At 48.6% G+C, this 21152-nt stretch overlaps 1 protein-coding gene across 2 annotated transcripts in view; it reads left to right on the top strand.

Annotated features, from left to right (window-relative positions):
* dscaml1 (Down syndrome cell adhesion molecule like 1) overlaps nucleotides 1-12203 on the top strand; it is a 703857-nt gene extending 691654 nt beyond the window's left edge. For both annotated transcript variants that reach the window (XM_085967838.1, XM_085967839.1), the window contains 4 exons: nucleotides 1977-2129; nucleotides 4857-5051; nucleotides 6839-7144; nucleotides 11362-12203. In XM_085967838.1, the coding sequence (XP_085823964.1) occupies nucleotides 1977-2129; nucleotides 4857-5051; nucleotides 6839-7144; nucleotides 11362-11807 (1100 nt within the window). In that variant the 3' untranslated portion in view covers nucleotides 11808-12203. The remainder of the gene's footprint in view (nucleotides 1-1976; nucleotides 2130-4856; nucleotides 5052-6838; nucleotides 7145-11361) is intronic.
* The last annotated feature ends 8949 nt before the right edge of the window (nucleotides 12204-21152 follow it).

Below are 21152 nucleotides of genomic sequence, written 5' to 3' on the forward strand. Positions count from 1 at the left end.
TTTTTTCCAGTTCCTATAGGTTCTTCGGCCTGATTATGTGTGGGTGTGCTCCCAGGGGCAGGGAGGTGGGGGATGGAAGGGGGGGCAAGGCTCCTCGCCTGGAGTGTTATTTCACAACAGCAGCCTCCTTATGCTATAACTTTTCTTCCTTGAATCCTGATAATATGCCAGGAAATATAATGTTTGAATCAGGTCCACTGTTACCTGTTAACTCTGTTTTGGATTGTGTTTGTACTTGCTAAGGCCCTGTCAAGTAATATTTTTGCTCAAGTGAGTCTAATCAAGTGAGATTTTCAAGACGGAGACAGATAGAATTTTGTTAGGTAAAGGTCTCGAGGGATATGGATCAATGGCGGGTAAATGAAGTTGAAGTACAGATCAGCCATGACCTGATTGAATGGTGGAACAAGCTCGAGGGGCTGAATGGCCTCCTCCTGTCCCTATGTAATCAGACTGCATAACCTGGAAACAAAGGCAGGAACTGGATTCTGCCTGTTCAGAGGTGGTAGGTTTAGCTGGGTTAGGAGCAGAAGTCCAGGTTACAAATCATGGGGGTAAATTGGGTTGCTTTGCGCCTCTCGCTAGCGCCAATCCCCTAGCGCCCAGGCGCGACGCCGCTAACGCCTCCCGCGAAATTCAGCGGGAGGTTAGCGGTGGCGGTAGCCAGTAGCGCCCTGCGGTGCTGCGCCGCCGGCGATGATGTCATCGTCAAGCGACGCGACCCCTTAGCGCCCCGCGAAGGCCCCTTACCGCCCTGCGGCAGAAATTGGGCTGCGCCCCGCGAAGCTGCCGCGGGTGATGCCAGCGACAAGCCTCGCGGGTAGCGAACCGGGCCGACCTCCGCTCGCGAGGCGGTAATTAAAGGGGAAGCCCGGCTGTGCCCCGTGCCGCCATTTTATTGTTTTGGCCGACCTCCGGGTCGGCCCCTCGTGGCGGCCCTTGGCGTGGGCCGTGGCCGCCATCGCGCAGCCCTGCACTGCGTCTCGATGCCAGGCTGCGGCCACAGCACCGCGCCGCCCTGGTGGGCTAGTGGAGGCTGTCAAACGGCCTGCAGAGCTCACAGCGTCCCTCCGCTTTAACAGAAGGGGAGGGGCGATGAAACGTGTCAGCGCTACACGGAGCGGCCACGTAGTGCTCCGGCGCTACCGCACTTTGCGCCTCAAGAGGAAGTGGAGCACCCGAGATAGCGCTCCGCTTCCTTGCCAGGGTGGTAAGCCCAATTTAGCGGCCAGGGCGGTACTCCCGCGCTGGGCGCTAAATGTCTGGCGCTAATTCGGTTACCTAATTTCTTCCCCCATGTATTAGAAGTTGTCCTAATTACAATGAAAAGGCAGAATACAATCTCACATTGACTTTTTTAATCTATAGAGCAGCACCTATTGTTTCACACAGGTATCATCAGTGAGTGGGAACTGGTTTGATTGGTGCAGCTCAACAGGTTAAAGTTAATTCGAGATCCATTTTGATAGGGTTTTGCCTACATTTCTCAGATTTTGCCCCATTCTGACTCACTTTGATGCTCATTTCAGTTCGACTTTCACCAACACGTGTACTGTATGTTTTGGACGACTTTTCTCAAGCTGAGGAGGACCACCCTCCGAGAACCCCCACCCTCCGAGAACCCCCACCCTCCTCCTTCCCTGTCATGCCATCATAGAACCATAGCAGAAGGAGGCCATTCGGCCCACCGTGCCTGTGCCGGCTCTCTGAAAGAGCTCTCCGATTAGTCCCACTCCCCTGCTCGCTCCCCGTAGCCCTGCACATTTTTCCCCTTGAAATATTTACCCTATTTCCTTTTGAAAGTTAATTGAATCTACTTCCACCGCATTTTCAGGCAGCGTGTTCACATCATAACAACTTGCTGTGTAAATCTTTCTTTCCTCAAGCCGCCTCTGACTTTCTTGTTAAATGATCTTAATATGCGGCAGTATCTCAGGCTTTTCATCACAACCTCGCTTTGTGTCTTTTTGCTGTAGGAGACGACAAGGCCACGATCCCTGTGACAGACTCCGAGTTTAGTCAGTCTGTCAACCCCCAGAGTTTCTGCACTGGCGTTTCTCTCCACCACCCAGCTTTGATCCAGAACACGGGGCCGCTGATTGACATGTCTGACATCCGGCCCGGCACCAGTGAGTATCGGATTCTTCTCGGAGTTTGCGCAGAAGAAGCGAAGCGAGTTCAGATCAGTAGAAGCTAAAGGAACCCTGGCTAGAATGTGGAGCTCGCTACCACAGGGAGTGGTTGAGGCAAATAGCACAGATGCATTTAAGGGGAAGTTAGATAAACACATGAGGGAGAAAGGACTAGAAGGATAGGGTGATAGGGTGAGATGAAGAGGGGTGGGAGGAGGCTCGTGTGGAGCATAAACACCGGCACGGACCAGTTGGGCCGAATGGCCTGTCTTTTATGCTGTAAGTTCTATGTAAACTTTCAATTCCAATGTACAATAGCAAAATACTGCGGATGCTGGAAATCTGAAATAACAACAGAAACGCTGGAAATACTCAGCAGGCCAGGCAGCATCCGTGGAGAGAGAAACAGAGTTAACGTTTCAGGTCTGGGACCCTTCATCAGAACAGGAAAAAGCTGGAGATGTAACAGATATTAAGCAGGTGCAGAGACATTTTATCTTTCCTGCCTCTTACGAAAGTACAGGATGTTCTTTCAATTCCTTCCTCCCCTCCTAAACCCCCCCCCCCCCCCCCCCCGCCCCTGTCTCTGCATCTGCTTAATATCTGTTACATCTCCAGCTTTTTCCAGTTCTGATGAAGGGTCCCGGACCGGAAACGTTAACTCTGTTTCTCTCTCCACGGATGCTGCCTGGCCTGCTGAGTATTTCCAGCATTTTCTGTTCAATTCCGATGTGTTCACTTTACGAAAGGTGGATTTGCATTTGGACACTTCAAGGTGTGTAACTGGGAATAGGTTACGCACCTCTCACTGCATGAGGGAGGAAACCCCCATGACGGAACTCTTTAGTATAAGGTGGAGAAACAACGCATCTATTTGTGCGTTCAGTTTATAAAACCTGCGGTATGAACAAAAAGCATGGCTCCTGATGGCTTATTTAATAAAGGGCAGCACGGCCACTCAGCCATGGACACCAGAAGGCCTTGGACGGCACCAAGCGGTGACAGAGGCACTGCCTTCAGCATCCCCGGGCTAGGAAAGAAAGCTTGGTCTGGGTTCCTGCTCCTGGTCACTGGCGACTCCTGGACAATTTGTGTGTGTGTGTAGACGTTGAGTGGAGGACAGGATCAGGCCCAGCTGTGATGCCCCCCACAATCAAATAGCGAGTTGCCACCACTGTCCACGCTCACACATAGAAATAGCCCGAGATGCTGGCACCACGCGAACCAAATTCTAACATTAGTCAGTGCCTTCAAGAAAAACCCAACCCCCGAACCTCAGACACATAATGGGGACTTTACTATCTGATTCTTGGGATGAGGAGATTGTCCTATGAGTAGAGATTGAGTAGAATAGGCTTATATTCTCTAGAGTTTAGAAGAATGAGAGGTGATCTCATTGAAACATCTAAAATTCTTACAGGGCTTGACAGGGTAGAAGTTGAAAGGATGTTTCCCCTGGCTGGGGAGTCTAGAACCGGGGGCCACAGTCTCAGAATAAGGGGTCAGCCATTTAGGACTGAGATGAGGAGAAATTTCTTCACTCAGAGGGTGGTGAATCTTTGGAATTCTCTATCCCAGAGGGCTGTGGAGGCTCAGTCGTTGAGTATATTCAAGACAGAGATCAATACATTTTTGAATATTAAGGGAATCAAGGGATACGGGGATAGTTCAGGAAAGTGGAAATGAGGTAGAAGATCAGCCATGATCTTATTGAATGGTGGAGCAGGTTCGAAGGGCCGAATGGCCTGGTCCTACTCCTATTTCTTATGTTCTTAGTAAATTTAGTACTTACTCAATGAGTGTTCTAATGTGTCTGCAGGCGAATCGTTTGCACGCTGTTTGGATGGACCTTCTTATTGTTGTACCCTCGTTTATTGCACTTTCATGTTAAGTAATTGAATGTCATGTCACAGCAAAAGTGAGACCCAGTATTTCTTGTGGGGGGGAACAAAACGAGAGATTAGGAGTAATGGCCTAGAAATTCACTTGGGCGCGGGCAGCTCGCTCGCGCCCAAAAGTTAGCGCTGGGCGGGGAGGCATTAGCGCACGCCGTATATTCGTCTTCTGCGCCCCAATTCGGAAGCGGGCGCTATACCAGGGTGTGCCCGCCTCCGTTTGGGGCGCTGCAACTGAATATCGGCGCGCTAGTTGCCGCAGCGCCACCCGATGCGGTGCGGCAGGCTGCGGTACTGCAGGCCTCCCCCTTCTCTTAAGGGGGAGGTGCCTGCAGCGGCCGGAGCCCCGATCGCGAGTGCCGGCAAAAGAGCCCGGCACAATGGAGAAGTGCCGGGCTCCACGGAAACCAGCCGGCAATGCCGCGGGGGGGGGGTGGAGGAGGCCGGGGAAGGAGGTGCGGGCAGGCGGCCACCGAAAAAGCGGCCGGCCGCACCTTCAGCTTTAAAGCGCCCCACTATGGCAGCAGGACGGCCCCGTTTTCTGTTCGCTGTTTGCGCCCGCTTCGGAGGAGGCGGGCGCAAATAAATATGGGGATCGGCGCGGTTTCGGGGCGTTACGGGCCACCGCGCACACCGATGACATCATCAGTCCCGGCGCAGCGCTAACGGCTACCGCCGCCAATACCGCTGCACTCAATTTCAGCGCTACCACCCCGCTGGCGCAAAAGACCTCTTTAGGCGCTAAGTGGGCGCAAGGCCCACTGAATTTCTAGGCCAATAAGTTAGTTAGATCTGAACTGTAGAAGTCTCTTTGCTCTCTTCCCACCAGATCCTGTCGCTAGGAAGAGCGTCAAATCAGCGCACAGTACAAGGAACAGGTACTCCAGCCAATGGACCCTTACCAAGTGTCAAGCCTCCACCCCAGCCCGAACTTTGACCTCTGACTGGAGAACTGTGGGGTCACAGCATGGAATAACAGTGACAGAAAGTGACAGCTACAGCGCCAGTCTCTCACAGGACACAGGTAAGAGAGGTGCCAAACAGTCAGGCCATCTCATTGTTGGCTCTTGATACCATAAAGACTCTAGCTGTTGGCGTATTTATTCTAAAAAGCATTATGACCAGATTTAACTCCCCTGATAACTCAGTGGGTAAATACACAGTTGAGCCCAGTGTCTGCTGCGTTAGATGCTCTAACTAGCCTGAGCATTCCTGGGCTAGCGACAGTCCTTGCTCCCGATCACTGTCCAGTGCCGTCCCTACGGAAAGCATGTGTACAGGCATACAGTGAGGACAAGGGTGGGGCTTGGCTTGGCTGAATGGTCTTCTGCCCACTCACTGTTAGGCTCTGGCATAAGGAATGGTCTTACATAGGAACATAAGAAATAGGAGCAGGAGTCGGCCATATGGCCTCTCGAGCCTGCTCTGCCATTCAATGAGATCATGGATGATCTGCGACCTCAACTCCACTTTCCTGCCCGACCCCCATATCCCCTGATTTTTTAAAAATTATTCGTTCATGGGACGTGGGCGCCGCTGGCAAGGCCAGCATTTATTGCCCATCCCTAGTTGCCCTTGGTGGTGGTGAGGCGCCTTCTTGAACCGCTGCAGTCCGTGTGGTGAAGGTGCTCCCACAGTGCTGTTAAGGAGGGAGTTCCAGGATTTTGACCCAGCGACGATGAAGGAACGGCGATATATTTCCAAGTCAGGATGGTGTGTGTGACTTGAAGGGGAACTTGGATTTCCCTAGAGTCCAAAAATCCATCGCTATCAGCCTTGAGTACACTCAATGATTCACCATCCACAGACCTTTGGGTAGAGAATTCCAAAGATTCACAACCCTCTGAGTGAAGAAATTCCTCCTCACCTCGGTCTTAAATGGCCGACCCCTTGTCCTGAGAATCTGACCCCCAGTTCAAGACCTCTTGCACAAGGGCTGCTGGTGCTGGTGGAATTGTTCCCCGGGCATGGTCAAATCCTTCAGCAATGAAGGAAGAGCATTTTTGAGGGAGGGGAAAGCAACCCGAACGGCTGTTAGGTACAGTTAGATGCAGGATCCCTTTCACACGTGGTTCACCCAGTCAAGCCCTGCACTGGAGAGGTGACCGACAGACCAACACTCAAAAGAGAGACAGCTTCTGTGCCATTGCAGGTGGCCAGTGAAGTATTTAGGAATTACTCAGCATTCCTAAATTAAATCCAGCATGAAAAATTAAATTGTGGTTTAAGGGAAAGATTTCATTATCAGGATTCTTTTACTGAAAATATGAATAATTTATTGTAGAGAATCCAAGAACCTACAGCACAGAAGGACGCTGTATTGGGGATTTCTACTTTAATCCTATTCCCCAGCTCTTTTCTCATGCTCTTTATTATTTTTTATTTTTCAAGTGGTTATCTAGTTTCCTCTTGAATGTTGTGCTTAACTCAAGGTTCTGCAAGTGGTTAGATTCATGCAGCACAGAAGGAGGCCATTCGGCCCATCGTGCCTGTGCCGGCTCTTTGAAAGAGCTCTCCCATTAGTCCCACTCCCCCCTGCTCTTTCCCCAGAGCCCTGCAAATATTCTCCCCTTCAAGTATTTATCCAATTCCCTTTCGAAAGTTAACTATTGAATCTGCTCTTTCATGCAGTGCACTCCAGATTGTGACAATTCGCTGTGTTTAAAAACCTTCTCATCTCACCTCAGGCTCTTTTGCCAATTGCCTTAAATCTGTGTCCTCTGGTCACCGGCCCTCCTAAGCAATGTTGCGTGTCTTATTCCATTCTTTTCTTTATGACCTTCTTCCGCTCTTATGATTTTTTCTTAAAAGACAAAGGCCGGAACAGCATGGTTTCCACGGAGAGCGCTTCCTCCACGTACGAGGAGCTGGCGCGAGCGTACGAACACGCCAAGCTGGAGGAGCAGCTGCAACACGCCAAGTTCGAGATCACGGAGTGCTTCATCTCCGATAGCTCCTCCGACCAGATGACCACCGGGACAAACGAGAACGCCGACAGCATGACTTCCATGAGCACCCCCTCGGAGGCTGGCATCTGCAGATTTACGGCATCACCCCCACAGCCGCAGGACGTTGACCGAGGGAAGAACGTCGCTGTGCCCATCGCTCACAGAGCTGGTAAGGATTTCCAGAGCCATGACATCCAATCCACCCCAGGTCTAATCCTAGAATAGTACGCAGTATCACTCTGGACTGCAAAGGGTCCCATTTTGCTCCTGGCTTCTGCTAAGCAGTGTTGAATTACAGGTAAAGGCATGGTTGTATAATTGAGTACTTAATTAGAAGTCGTACTTGGAGAGGCCCGCAAGATGCCTAAAGGTGTCATACCACTGCAGTAGGGGATGATTTTCTGAGAATGGGGCTGTTGCACTCCCTGCCCTGGGGGTGTTTGATGGGGACAGTGTAGAGGGAGCTTTATTCTGTATCTAACCTGTGCTGTACCTGCTCTGGGAGTGTTTGATGGGACGTGTAGACAGAGCTTTATTCTGTATCTAACCCATGCTGTACCTGCTCTGGGAGTGTTTGATGGGACAGTGTAGAGGGAGCTTTACTCTGAATCTAACCCGTGCTGTACCTGCCCTGGGAGTATTTGATGGGGACAGTGTAGAGGGAGCTTTACTCTGTATCTAACCCGTGCTGTACCTGCCCTGGGAGTGTTTGATGGGACAGTGTAGAGGGAGCTTTACTCTGTATCTAACCCGTGCTGTATCTGCCCTGGGAGTGTTTGATAGGACAGTGTAGAGGGAGCTTTACTCTGTATCTAACCCGTGCTGTACCTGCCCTGCGAGTGTTTGATGGGAACAGTGTAGAGGGAGCTTTACTCTGTATCTAACCCGTGCTGTACCTGCCCTGCGAGTGTTTGATGGGAACAGTGTAGAGGGAGCTTTACTCTGTATCTAACCCGTGCTGTACCTGATCTGGGAGTGTTTGATGGGACAGTGTAGAGGGAGCTTTACTCTGTATCTAATCCGTGCTGTACCTGCCCTGTGAGTGTTTGATGGGACAGTGTAGAGGGAGCTTTACTCTGTATCTAACCCCATGCTGTACCTGCCCTGGGAGTGTTTGATGGGACAGTGTAGAGGGAGCTTTACTCTGTATCTAACCAGTGCTGTACCTGCCCTGGGAGTGTTTGATTGGACAGTGTAGAGGGAGCTTTACTCTGTATCTAACCAATGCTGTACCTGCCCTGGGAGTGTTTGATGGGACTGTGTAGAGGGAGCTTTACTCTGTATCTAACCCCGTGCTGTACCTGCCCTGGGAGTGTTTGATGGGACAGTGTAGAGGGAGCTTTACTCTGTATCTAACCAATGCTGTACCTGCCCTGGGAGTGTTTGATGGGACTGTGTAGAGGGAGCTTTACTCTGTATCTAACCCCGTGCTGTACCTGCCCTGGGAGTGTTTGATGGGACAGTGTAGAGGGAGCTTTACTCTGTATCTAACCAGTGCTGTACCTGCCCTGGGTGTGTTTGATGGGACAGTGTAGAGGGAGCTTTACTCTGTATCTAACCCATGCTGTACCTGCCCTGGGAGTGTTTGATGGGACAGTGTAGAGGGAGCTTTACTCTGTATCTAACCCATGCCGTACCTGCCCTGGGAGTGTTTGATGGGACAGTGTAGAGGGAGCTTTACTCTGTATCTAATCCATGCTGTACCTGCCCTGGGAGTGTTTGATACTGACACCGGGTGCAGATAATAGTAAGCGTTTCATTCCCCAGCACCAATATGATCACAAAAATTGACAAAAACAGTTCCTAAAAAAGATTCCTTTGAGACAGTGCTTCCTACTAAATGTAATTAATTTGTATCACCATGGTTACAGTTACGAGCGAAAGCTCCCAAAACAACATTTTATCACGTAATCTTAAATACCTGCAGTACATCAATTCGAATGGCCCCATTGGAGGCACACTGTCTGGTGATGTAGCTACTCTTTGAGTTCTCGCTAACTCTGTTTTTAACCCATTGAGTCCTTCAATAGAAGCCAACATTTTAACCCAACAATGTAGATACCGTCTAGATTCATAGAAACTTACAGCACAGGAGGAGGCCATTCGGTCCGTTTTACCTGTGCTGGTTCTTTGAAATCTAGGCTGACACTCCAGTGCAGTGCTGAGGGAGCGCCGCACTGTTGGAGGTGTCGTCTTTCGGATGAGACGTTAAACCGAGGCCCCGTCTGCTCTCTCAGGTGGACGTGAAAGATCCCATGGCACTATTTCGAAGAAGAGCAGGGGAGTTATTCCCGGTGTTCTGGCCAATATTTATCCTTCAATCAACATCACAAAAACACATTATCTGGTCATTATCACATTGCTGTTTGTGGGAGCTTGCTGTGCGCAAATTGGCTGCCGCGTTTCCCACATTACAACGGTGACTACACTCCAAAAGTACTTCATTGGCTGTAAAGCACTTTGAGATATCCGGTAGTCGTGAAAGGTGGTATATAAATGCAAGTCTTTCTTTCTTTCTTAGTCCCACACCCTCGCTTTTTGTCCGTAACCCTGTAAGTTCCTCATCCTCGAGTACCCGTCCAACTCCCTTTTAAAATTATTCATGGAATCAGCTTCCACCACCTTTTCAGGTAGAGCATCCCAGATCCACACAACTCTCTGAATGAAAAAATTTCCCATCGCCCCGCTAGATCTTTTTGCAATGATCTTGAACCTATGACCTCTGGTTATTGGCCCACACACCAGAGGGAATATTTTTTCCCAATTTACTCTAGATACCTTGGCTGGGCTACTTGGTGGCATAGTCTACAGTAGCACTGACACACTGTGGCACAGAGTGGTAAGACCTCGGTCTGTGCCCTTGATACAGTGGGTTCCTCGATATCAGTATTCTCAGTCGTACACTGACTTGCTGAGCGAAGCTATAAGGCGGGCTGGTGTAGGGATGGGACGATGCCACGTTGGTTCGGCAGGAGCTGGTCATCTCAGTTTGGGGGTTAGGGCAGACTGCTGGGGGCAGACACTGCATCTTGCCTGTGTGATCTGCTGGGGGCAGACACTGCATCTTGCCTGTATGATCTGCTGGGGGCAGACACTGCATCTTGCCTGTATGATCTGCTGGGGACAGACACTGCATCTTGCCTGTGTGATCTGCTGGGGGCAGACGCTGCATCTTGCCTGTGTGATCTGCTGGGGGCAGACGCTGCATCTTGCCTGTGTGATGCCCACTCTGGTAGTCTTTGGTGCCGGAAACTTGATGCAAAAAGGAAGGTGCCCATCAGTAGGCTGAGAGGGAGGGGAAACCAGAGTGAAGTGCCCCCTCTTTCGAGCTAGGCACATGCGTTTCCTGCCAGCTGGTTACAAAATGCCATTGAACAAGGCTTGGCAGCAAGGTTGTAGCCCATATTATCAGCCAGGAATAAGAACATAAGAATCAGGAGCAGGAGTCGGTCATACGGCCCCTCGAGCCTGCTCCGCCATTCAATAAGATCATGGCTGATCTTCGACCTCAACTCCACTTTCCCGCCTGATCTCCATATCCCTTGATTCCCCCAGAGTCCAAAAATCTATCGATCTCAGTCTTGAATATACTCAACGATTCAGCATCCACAGCCCTCTGGGGTAGAGAATTCCAAAGATTCACAACCCTCTGAGTGAAGAAATTCCTCCTCATCTCAGTCTAAAATGGCTGATCCCTTGTCCTGTGAATCTGACCCCCCTAGTTCTAGACCTCTTGCACAAGGGCTGCTGGTGCTGGTGGAATTGATTCCCGGGCATGGTCAAATCCTTCAGCAATGAAGGGGGAGCATTTTTGAGGGAGGAGAAAGCAACCCAAACGGCTGTTAGGTACAGTTAGATGCAGGATCCCTTTCACACGTGGTTCACCTAGTCAAGCCCTGCACTGGATAAGTGACCTACAGACCAACACTCAATCGCCAGGGTACTCTGTACTGAGAGACAGCTTCTGTGCCATTGCAGGTGTTCAGTGAAGTATTTAAGAATTACTCAGCATTCCTAAATTAAATCCAGCAAGAAAAAAAAATTGTGGGGGATTTCAGGGAAAGATTTCATTACCAGGATTTTTTACTGAAAATATGAATAATTTATTGTAGAGAATTCCAAAGATTCACAACTGAGTGAAAAAATTCCTCCTCATCCCAGTCTTAAATGGCCGACCCCTTATCCTGAGACTGTGACCCCTGGTTCTAGACTCTCCAGCCAGGGGAAACAACCTCTCAGCATCTACCCTGTCAATCCCCCTTAGAGTCTTATATGTTTCAAATAAATGCAGGGAGAAAATAAAATAGAGCTAACTTTTTTTCTTAAGTAAATTCATCGTGGCCTATGCACTTGTTTTAATCTTTTTTTAATATATATATCTTGCAGGTGACTATTGCAATCTTCCCCTGTATGTCAAATCGGATGCTTTCTTCCGCAAATCAGACATCCGCGACCCTTGCCCTGTGGTGCCGCCAAGGGAGGCCTCCATCCGGAACATGGCCAGAGCGTATCAGTCGCAAGGCCGGCACATGACCCTCGACCCCAACGGCAAGCCACCCATCCACCCGCACGCCACGGCCACATTACCTCAGAGGACTCTCGCCATGCCAGGCTCCGCAGCCGTCGCTTCCGCTGCCCCGGCGACTGCCGCCACCGCCGCCGCCGCCGCCACCACCACTTCCTCTGCCAGCGCCCCGGCTGAACCGCGGCTGCCCATGCACACCAAAATCGGCGGCTCCAGAGACTCACTGCTAGAAATGAGTACGGCCGGACTGGGCAGGTCACAGAAACAAGGAGCAGGGGCCTATTCAAAGTCCTACACCCTGGTGTAGGCGCACGAGCCCCTTTTCAACCCCTCGCCCTTGTTAATTTGTAATAAAAATATTTCTTGTACATAAGGAACTCTTTTTGTATAAATAATACTATTTTCTTCTCCTGCAAACCGACCAAGGGCACAAAAAAAAATTAAAATGTGATGTTATTTAAAAAAGAAAAACAAAAAAAAAGTTCACATTGTTTGAATGAGGGACACAAATGAGGTTTTTTTTTTCTGATGTTGTGGATTGTTTTTGAAGCAAATTCCTTGAAGCCATTGCATGCGGACTATTTTACTGTTTAAAAAAAAAATTACTCATAAAGAATCTGCTTCTATTTGCAAAATGCTTGTGTTAATACCTTTTTTCTATGAAAAAAACTCAAGGCGCCGTGTGCAATAAAACATTTCTTTATATGTTGTTGTTTTCTGATTAGCTTAGCCTCTTTCTCTGCTAAGTAAGTGGGGGGGGGAAACCCAGAATATAGGAGCAGGAGTAGGCCACTCGGCCCCTCGGACCTGTTCCGCCATTGAATTACGGTCACGGCTGATCGTTATTTTCAATTCCATGCTGTCACGTTTATGATCAGGACTAAAATCATTTGATGCAAATGAAAAGCAGCTTATATCTTTATTATATCCACATAGTTGACTGACTGTCTTAACTCCATCTACCCGCCTTGGAATGGTTTGTATCTCAAACACCGTTATACTTTGAAGTCTTTTGTTTTTGTGCTCATCAATGGATGTTAGTGTTGAGGAATGGAACGTGTTCACTGTGCTATCAAGCACTGCCAAGACAGGCATACTGTGATTAGACGCAAACTACAGCTCGCGCTACTGCAGCAATGTGACATTTTTTTTTCCATTTCCCACCTTAGCTGTCCTCCATAGAAACATAGAAACATAGAAGATAGGAGCAGGAGTAGGCCATTCAACCCCTCGAGCCTGCTCCGCCATTTAATGAGATCATGGCTGATCATCCAAATTCAGTACCCGGTCCCTGCCTTCTCTCCATATCCCTTGATCCCTTTAGCCTTAAGAAATATATCCAACTCCTTCTTGAATATATTTAATGAATTGGCCACCACTGCCTTCTGTGGTAGAGAATTCCACAGGTTCACCACTCTCTGGGTGAAGAAATTCCTCCTCATCTCTGTCCTAAATGGCTTACCCCTTATCCTTAGACTGTGACCCCTGGTTCTGGACTCCCCGGCCATCGGGAACATCCTTCCTGCATCTAGTCTGTCTAGTCCTGTTATAATTTTATAAGTTTCAAAGTGATCCCCTCTCATTCTTCTAAACTCCAGCGAGTATAAGCCCAATCGACCCAATCTCTCCTCATACGTCATTCCTGCCATCCCAGGTATCGGTCTGGTGAATCTTCGCTGCGCTCCCTCCATGGCAAGAACATCCTTCCTCAGATAAGGCGACCAAAACTGCACACAATACTCAAGGTGTGGTCTCACCAAGGCCCTGTACAACTCCAGCCTCACTAGAGTGGGATTGTCGGGCTGAGGACTCTTTTGTGCTGTGGGCCCATGCCAACTAGGAATTGCACTTAGACGACCCAAACTCATTTCAGAAGGGCTCGGTAAGGCCAGAAGGTGCAAGAGACTCTGATCCAGGAGACCGGGGTGGATTTGAACTCCAGTGCCAAAGGTGAAAGAACAATGTATCGCCCAGTCCTAAGTGTTTCTCAGAAGTGAGATAGATTGGAGCAGGACTGGCATTGCTGTTCTAGCACGCGCTTCTCTTCAAGGTGTCAGCTGTGGCTCAGTGGCATGAGTCGTGGTAAGGTTGTGGGTTCAAGTCCCACGCCAGAGGCTTGAGCACAAAAATCTAGGCTGGCACTCCAGTGCAGTGCTGAGGGAGTGCCGCACTGTCGGAGGTGCCGTCTTTTAGATGGGACATTAAACCGAGGCCCCGTCTGTCCTCTCAGGTGGACGTAAAAGATCCCATGGGCACTATTTTGAAGAAGAGCAGGGGAGTTAACCTGGCCAATATTTATCCCTCGACCTCTCTTCCTATGTTTCTATAGGGATCAAGGGGTATGGGGAGAAAGCAGGGACAGGGTACTGAATTTGGATGATCAGCCATGATCTCATTAAATGGCAGAACAGGCTCGAGGGGCCAAATGGCCTCCTCCTGCTCCTATCTTCTATGTTTCTATGATCAACATCAGTAAAACAGATTATCTGGTCATTATCACATTGCTGTTTGTGGGAGCTTGCTGTGCACCAATTGGTTGCCGCGTTTCCCACATTACAACAGTGACTCCACTTCAAAAAAGTGCTTCATTGGCTGTAAATCACTTTGGGACATCCTGAAGGTCGTGAAAGGAGCAAGTCTTTTTTTTCCTCTTTTTGTCCCTTTTAAAACCTGGATTTGTATCCTCCACAGAGAAGTGGGATGAATGTCTCCTTCCTTTTTTGACCAAAGATTTCCACCGTCTCATTGAAGTTCCTAGTGGTCATGATAGCCCACAGCACAATCTACAACTTCTCACTTCTGACACTAAATTGAGCGTCTAGGTAAGAATGGACAGGGAAGTGACACACTTGTGCGGTAAGGGAGTGGTCTCCTGAGTTTGGGGGGCTAAGGCACGTGGTTGGAGGAGAGTAGAGGGAACCTGTCTGTATGATATCAGACCCAATGGTCTTTGATGTTGGCACTGGATGTAAAACGTGTTCCATTCCTCTACAGATACCTCACCAAAGCTCACCAAAAGAAAAAATGATTTGCAATCTCAGGAATGTTGAAATACCCTATCACTTTGGAATGTTAAAGAAATATATTGTCAACCAATATTATTTGGACAAATAATTTGTCTTGAATATTTGAGATCTGCTTGGTGTGCCTTTCATTTTAAAGGGGCATTCACCAGGCTGATACCTGGGATGGCAGGAATGACGTATGAGGAGAGATTGGGACAATTGGGCTTGTACTCGCTGGAGTTTAGAAGAATGAGAGGGGATCTCATTGAAACTTATAAAACTCTGACAGGACTGGACAGACTAGATGCAGGAAGGATGTTCCCGATGGTTGGGGAGTCCAGAACCAGGGGTCACAGTCTAAGGATAAGGGGTAAGCCATTTAGGACAGAAATGAGGAGGAATTTCTTCACCCAGAGAGTGGTGAACCTGTGGAATTCTCTACCACAGAAGGCAGTAGAGGCCAATTCATTAAATATATTCAAGAAGGAGTTAGATATATTTCTTAAGGCTAAAGGGACCAAGGGGTATGGGGAGAAAGCAGGGACCAGGTACTGAAATTGGATGATCAGCCATGATATCATTAAATGGCGGAGCAGGCTCGAGGGGCCGAATGGCCTACTCCTGCTGCTATCTTCTATGTTTCTATGTCACCTCAGTGATGCATTTTCAGGCAGACTTGAACCTTGAGAGCTGGGCCAGAAATTCTCCAATAATGTTGATTGTTGGGAACACTTTGAACCCTGTGTACGTGATGTATTAAAGGAACTATAGCAGCAAACGACAACTCGGCCAATAACAGGGTTGAGATCTCCTCGGTTGCGCCCATTCTTTTAATAGATGATTCCAACCTCTCTGGAACCAGTGCTGCCCGAGGCCAAGTGTTTCAAAGCACAGCGACAAGAGGGAGGCTGGACGGTACCAGTGAGTGGGCAACTATGTCCTTTTAGATAAAGTTTGAAATGATATAGCAGTTCAAAAATGTAAGTATTATTGTAGGTGATCGGTCAGGGCCTCTTTCGCTTTGCAGCCAATCTCTAATTCTTTGTCTGTGTTCCTTATTGTAATCTAACCCAGCATGAAATGAATCATTTACTGAAGCATAAACCTGCCCCATTTTTTTTTATCTGGGGAGGGTCAAGGGTCGATCACAACCTGTGTGCTGATTGCAGCTGCATCAAAATGGCTGACTTGCATTCCCTGCACAGCGGTCAGCAAGACAGATTGTTTTAAATATACTTTTCTGTTTGTTTTTTTAATCACTTTTATTATCCGATTTGTTTTTAGGTTAAATTTAGTACCAGAACGGAAGATGGAAGGAGGTAAGTCATTGGAGGTTTGGGAAGGCACCGTGAGAGAGACGGCCATTTTGTTGCTGGACTGAGGATTTGGTGATGAAGTCCATCTGAATGTTTACTTCTGGCTGAATTCCAGGCTCTTCCCACTTGTCCCAGGTTTGAGCCATCTCCTCAGCAGCCAATTCGGAAGTTGGTAATCAAGGTTGTTCATAATAGCGAAAAGCAGTCAGAGTTCAGGCAGCTTTGAATTCGTTTGCTGCTATTGATGTATATAATTAAACCCTTTTGACCATCCGCTACCAATGCTGAAAAATGCAAACTTGTTTACTTCTCACAATTGGTCTCTTAAAGTGATCCTGTCTTTGTAATGGGCTGGGAACAGAGCCACGCTGTGTTTGGTCAATGATGGCGCAGGTAAGTGACACCTTGGTGAGGCCAAGTGGCAGCATAATCTGATTAAGCTTCCTTTCCCAGGGTTTTAAGACACTGGTTTCTGCCCATGTTGGCCTGTGCGGTGAGTTTCCTGCTCTCGGCTGTGCTGTGATGGAGAAGGTCCAAGCCAAAACCAGGTGTTCCCTCACAGGGAGGGAGGGGAAAAAATTGGTACCTCAATGGGGAATTGTGTGATCGTGGTAGCTATTTTGGCAGCTGCTAAAAATTTGACTCACTTATTAACAAAAGTAATACTTAAAAAAAAACTTGTAAAGTGTTGTGTCGGTACCTTTCTACCTAGACACAATTTAGGACTCAGAACTCAGAGATTCAAACATGAAGTGCTTTATTGGAAGGAAAGGAAGTTCTGGAAAGTTCCGAACAAAGAGAGCTAAACTTAACAGAGAACACCCAACCATTTATCTCCTGTGACAGCGCCACCACAGGTGGGAGGAGAACACACAATAGAACACACAATACATAACATTTCCTCCCCTCTTAAATGGAAGGTCCACATTATTCCTCAACAGGTAAGTTACTTTCAATGCACTCAACTAACCTAGGGTAGAGGTAGACTGCCTCAAACCCTGACTTTACCCTGGGGTTTATTCTGCCCCAGTCTTGTGGGTAAGTCACTAAGCCTACAGATCCAAGCGTCTTGGAGGCCGCCGCTCTCTGACAGGATACCGGCGGTCATCGCTGGCTTCCACAGCAGTAGGCATTGACACAGGCCTGGATGGAGAAGGTGCCTGTGTCAGTCGAAAGTCAGGAGTTTGCACAGGTGGAACAGTCTCTTTGACTTCCTGTGTTGGAGAAGAGCACTGTGGCAAAGGATGCTGGTTTGCGGTATCATCCGGAAACAGTTCAGGCCAACCAGCCGTTGGAGCCTCTGTGGCTGTCTCTGCTCCTAGCAACAGTTGATCTGTATGTCTTCTCCAGACGACGTCCTCAGCAGTCTCAACCGTGTAAGACACAGGGCCCGTCTGCACGATCACCGTAGCAGGAACCCATTTCAGTCCAGTGTTGTAGTTTCGAGCTAGGACGTGCTCTCCCGGATGAAACCGTCTCTCCTTGGCTCTTTTCTCTCTCTTTTCAACTTGAGCGTGTTGTTGACAATGGACAACCTGTCCTGCCCTTGGAGGTTTGAGCAAGTCAAAACTTGTCCGCAACTGCCTCTTCATCATGAGCGAAGCGGGGGAAGTTTTGGTTGTGGCATGCGGCTTGTTCCTGTAGGACAACAGGAAGCTGTTCAGACGTTGGTGGGTTGAGCCCTGACCTTGCGATGCCTTCAAGGCATGCTTCAAAGTTTGCACAAACCTTTCTGCCTGGCCGTTAGTAGAGGGATGATAGGGCGCAGACCTAATGTGTTGGACACCATTCACATGCAGAAAGATTGCAAACTCCTGTGATACAAATTGTGGACCGTTGTCACTTACGAGTTGTTCCGGTGAGCCATAACGGCTGAACATCTCACCAAGTTTCTCAATTGTTTTCTCTGCCGTGGTAGACCTCATCACAGCGACCTCCGGCCACTTGCTACGAGCGTCCACATCTTCTCTTCGAAAGGACCGGCGAAGTCCACATGTACTCGCTGCCACACTTCTGCAGGCCAATCCCAGGGGTGTAGGGTTGCCAGCTGTGGAACATTCCGGACCCTTTGACATGGGGAACATGTTTTGGGTTTCTCCTCAATATTCCCATCGAGACCTGGCCACCAGAAGTAGCTTCTTGCCATTTCCTTCATCCGAACCATCCCACTGTGGCCTGTATGAAGTTGTTGCAGTATAGGTTCCCTCAGAGGTGGCGGAATGATGACACGGCGTCCCCAAAGAAGACAACCTGCCTAGACGGAGAGCTCATTTCTTTTTGAAACGTAAGGTTTCAAACTAGGAGAATCTCCTATAGCTCTCCCTCGAATGACATCGTCCATTACCTCAGACAGGACTGGATCATTGCGGGTGTACCTTTGCACCTGAACTGCAGTGACAGGTGCTCCCTCCACTTGTCTAAAGTAGAAGATGTCTATCTGACGAGGCTCTGGGGGAGTAACAGGCAAGGGTAGCCTCGAGAGACCGTCTGCGTTGCCGTGCAAGTCTGATTTGCGATATTTGATGTCGTATGTGTGTCCTGACAACAGTAAAGCCCACCTTTGCATCCTGCTTGCAGCGAGAGACGGAATTCCGGTGTGGGGCCCGAAGATTGAAGTCAATGGACGGTGGTCCGTCAGGAGTGTGAACCTTCTCCCAAATAGATACTGATGACATTTTCGAATTCCAAAAACGATTCCCAAGGCCTCGCGCTCGATCTGCGCTTAGTTACTCTCAGCCTTGTTCAAGGTGCGTGATGCGAAGGCGATAGGTTTCTCTTCACCCGAAGGCATGATGTGGGATATGACTGCTCCCACACCATATGGTGAGACATCACATGCTAGCTGCATGGGTAGCTTTGGGTCGAAGTGTGCCAGGACCTCCGATTTCAGCAATGCTTTCTTTGCTTGGGCGAAAGCTTCGTTGCACAGCTCAGTCCATTTCCATGCTTTGCCTTGACATAGCAACTGATGTAACGGCTTCAGCAATGTTGCTAAGTCTGGAATAAACTTCCCATAGTAGTTAAGTAGCCCCAGAAATGAACGTAACTGGCTCACATTCTGGGGTGCTGGGGCCTCCACGATCGCCTTGACCTTTGACGGCGCCTTATGCAGGCCAGTAGCGTCAATCACATGCCCCAGGTACTCAACTGAAGACTGAAAGAATTCACATTTGTCTTTACGAACTCTGAGTCCGTACTCTTTCAGTTGTTGTAGTGTCGCATCCAAGTTCAGAAGATGATCCTCCTCATTTGTCCCAGTGACAAGGATGTCATCCAGGTAGCACTGGACTCCTGGCAGTCCACTCAAAATCTGATCCATTGCCCTTTGGAATAGAGCAGGGGCCGACGTAATTCCAAACGGAAGGTGGCAGTACCTGTATAGCCCCTTGTGTGTCACAATTGTCAGCAGCTCCTTTGATTTGTCATCGACATGCATTTGTAGATAAGCCTGGCATAAGTCTATTTTGCTGAACTTTTGCCCTCCGGTCAGGCCCGTAAAAAGATCATCAATGAGGGGAAGAGGGTACTGTTCCGCAGACAGCACCGGGTTAATAGTCACTTTAAAATCCCCGCAGATACGAACAGATCCATCCTTTTTCAGGACAGGAACAATGGGTGTGGCCCATTTGCTCATGCTCACAGGCTCCAGGACTCCATTCTCGACTAAGGCCTCCAAGTTAGCCTCAACTTTTGGCCTAATTGCATAGGGTACAGGTCGGGCTTTGTGAAACTTCAGCTTGCTGTCAGGTTTAATGTCCAGTCTCATGCTAATCTTTTTCATGCTCCCAAGTTCCACATTGAAGAGTTCTGCATGTTTGTTTAACACTGCAGTCAGACCTGACTCCCCTTTTGACATCATGCGGACTGTAGGCCAGTCCAGCGTGATTTTCTCTAGCCACGCACGTCCCAGTAGTGATGGGTAATTTCCCTTTACCACATATAGTGGCAGTTTTGCAGTCTGTCCGTTCAATTTAACTGTCACCTCAATGACGCCTCTCATGGCCACAGGTTCGCCGGTATACGTCTTTAGCACAATGTTTGTTGGCTGAAGGGTAAGATGCTTTAGCATTTTGTTGTAGACAGTGTCTGAAACAAGGGACACAGCCGCGCCTGTGTCCACCTCCATCCGCACTGATTGTCCCTCCACCAGTGGTGACACCCAGTAGCCATTTGAACCACCTGCAACCGTCAGTATGTGTACCTCTTCCTCCTCAGAGGTGTCGCTCCCCTCTGTTTTGCTTGTTCCATCATACTGCACTGAATGAACACTCTTTTTCCTCTCTTGTCCAAATACAGACATTTTGCTTCCATGCTTCCCAGCTCTGTCTTCTTTTTTTACCTCTACAGGCGCGTTCAATGTGACCCTTTTTGCCACAATTTTGGCATTCCAGCTCCGTACACCAGCAGTCATTAGCGTGATGGCCCGTTTTCCCACAACGGTAACGTGCCGTTCCGCACACCTTTAGGCTCAGACGACACCTTGTGAACTCTCCCTGTTGAACTCAACTGGTGAGCCTCCTTTTCCACCATCTCCATGGAGACACTAACTTCAATGGCCTTTTCAAGAGTAAGGTTGTCCTCAGTAAGAAGGCGCTTCTGTGTGGCTACATTTTGCAGACCACACACAAGTCTGTCTCTAATGGTGTCATTCAGCACCTCCTTCAACTGGCAGTGTTCCGACAACCTTTTTAAAGCAGCAATAAACATCGTCACTGATTCCCGCTCCTCTTGATTCCGTTTGTGAAATCTAAATCTCTCAGCAATAACCAGGGGTTTTGGTGAAAAATGTGCTCCAAGAATTTCCACTAGTTGCTTGTATGTTTTAGTTCCTGGCTTATCTGGCTGCACGAGGCTGCAAAGTAAATTGAATGTCTTCGGCCCGATTACACTCAAAAAGGTAGGCACGACCTTTTCATTTGCCACCGCATTCGCCAATACAAAATAGTCAAAACGTTCCGTATATGCGCTCCATTGCTCCACATTTTCATCAAAATCACCAATGTTTCCTAATATAGTAGCCATCTCACGTTTCAAATTAAATTTTCTGTTTACTCACTGCACCCGTAACGTACGCAGATTCATCCGCTCCTCGTTGCCACTTGTTGTGTTGGTACCTTTCTACCTAGACACAATTTAGGACTCAGAACTCAGAGATTCAAACATGAAGTGCTTTATTAGAAGGAAAGGAAGTTCTGGAAAGTTCCGAACAAAGAGAGCTAAACTTAACAGAGAACACCCAACCATGTATCTCCTGTGACAGCGCCACCACAGGTGGGAGGAGAACACACAATAGAACACACAATACATAACATAAAGAAGGACAAAGATTTT

Source organism: Somniosus microcephalus, chromosome 26 (assembly GCF_052327205.1).
Source record: "Somniosus microcephalus isolate GS21.2 chromosome 26, FLI_Smic_1.0, whole genome shotgun sequence".
Classification (NCBI taxonomy): domain Eukaryota; kingdom Metazoa; phylum Chordata; class Chondrichthyes; order Squaliformes; family Somniosidae; genus Somniosus; species Somniosus microcephalus.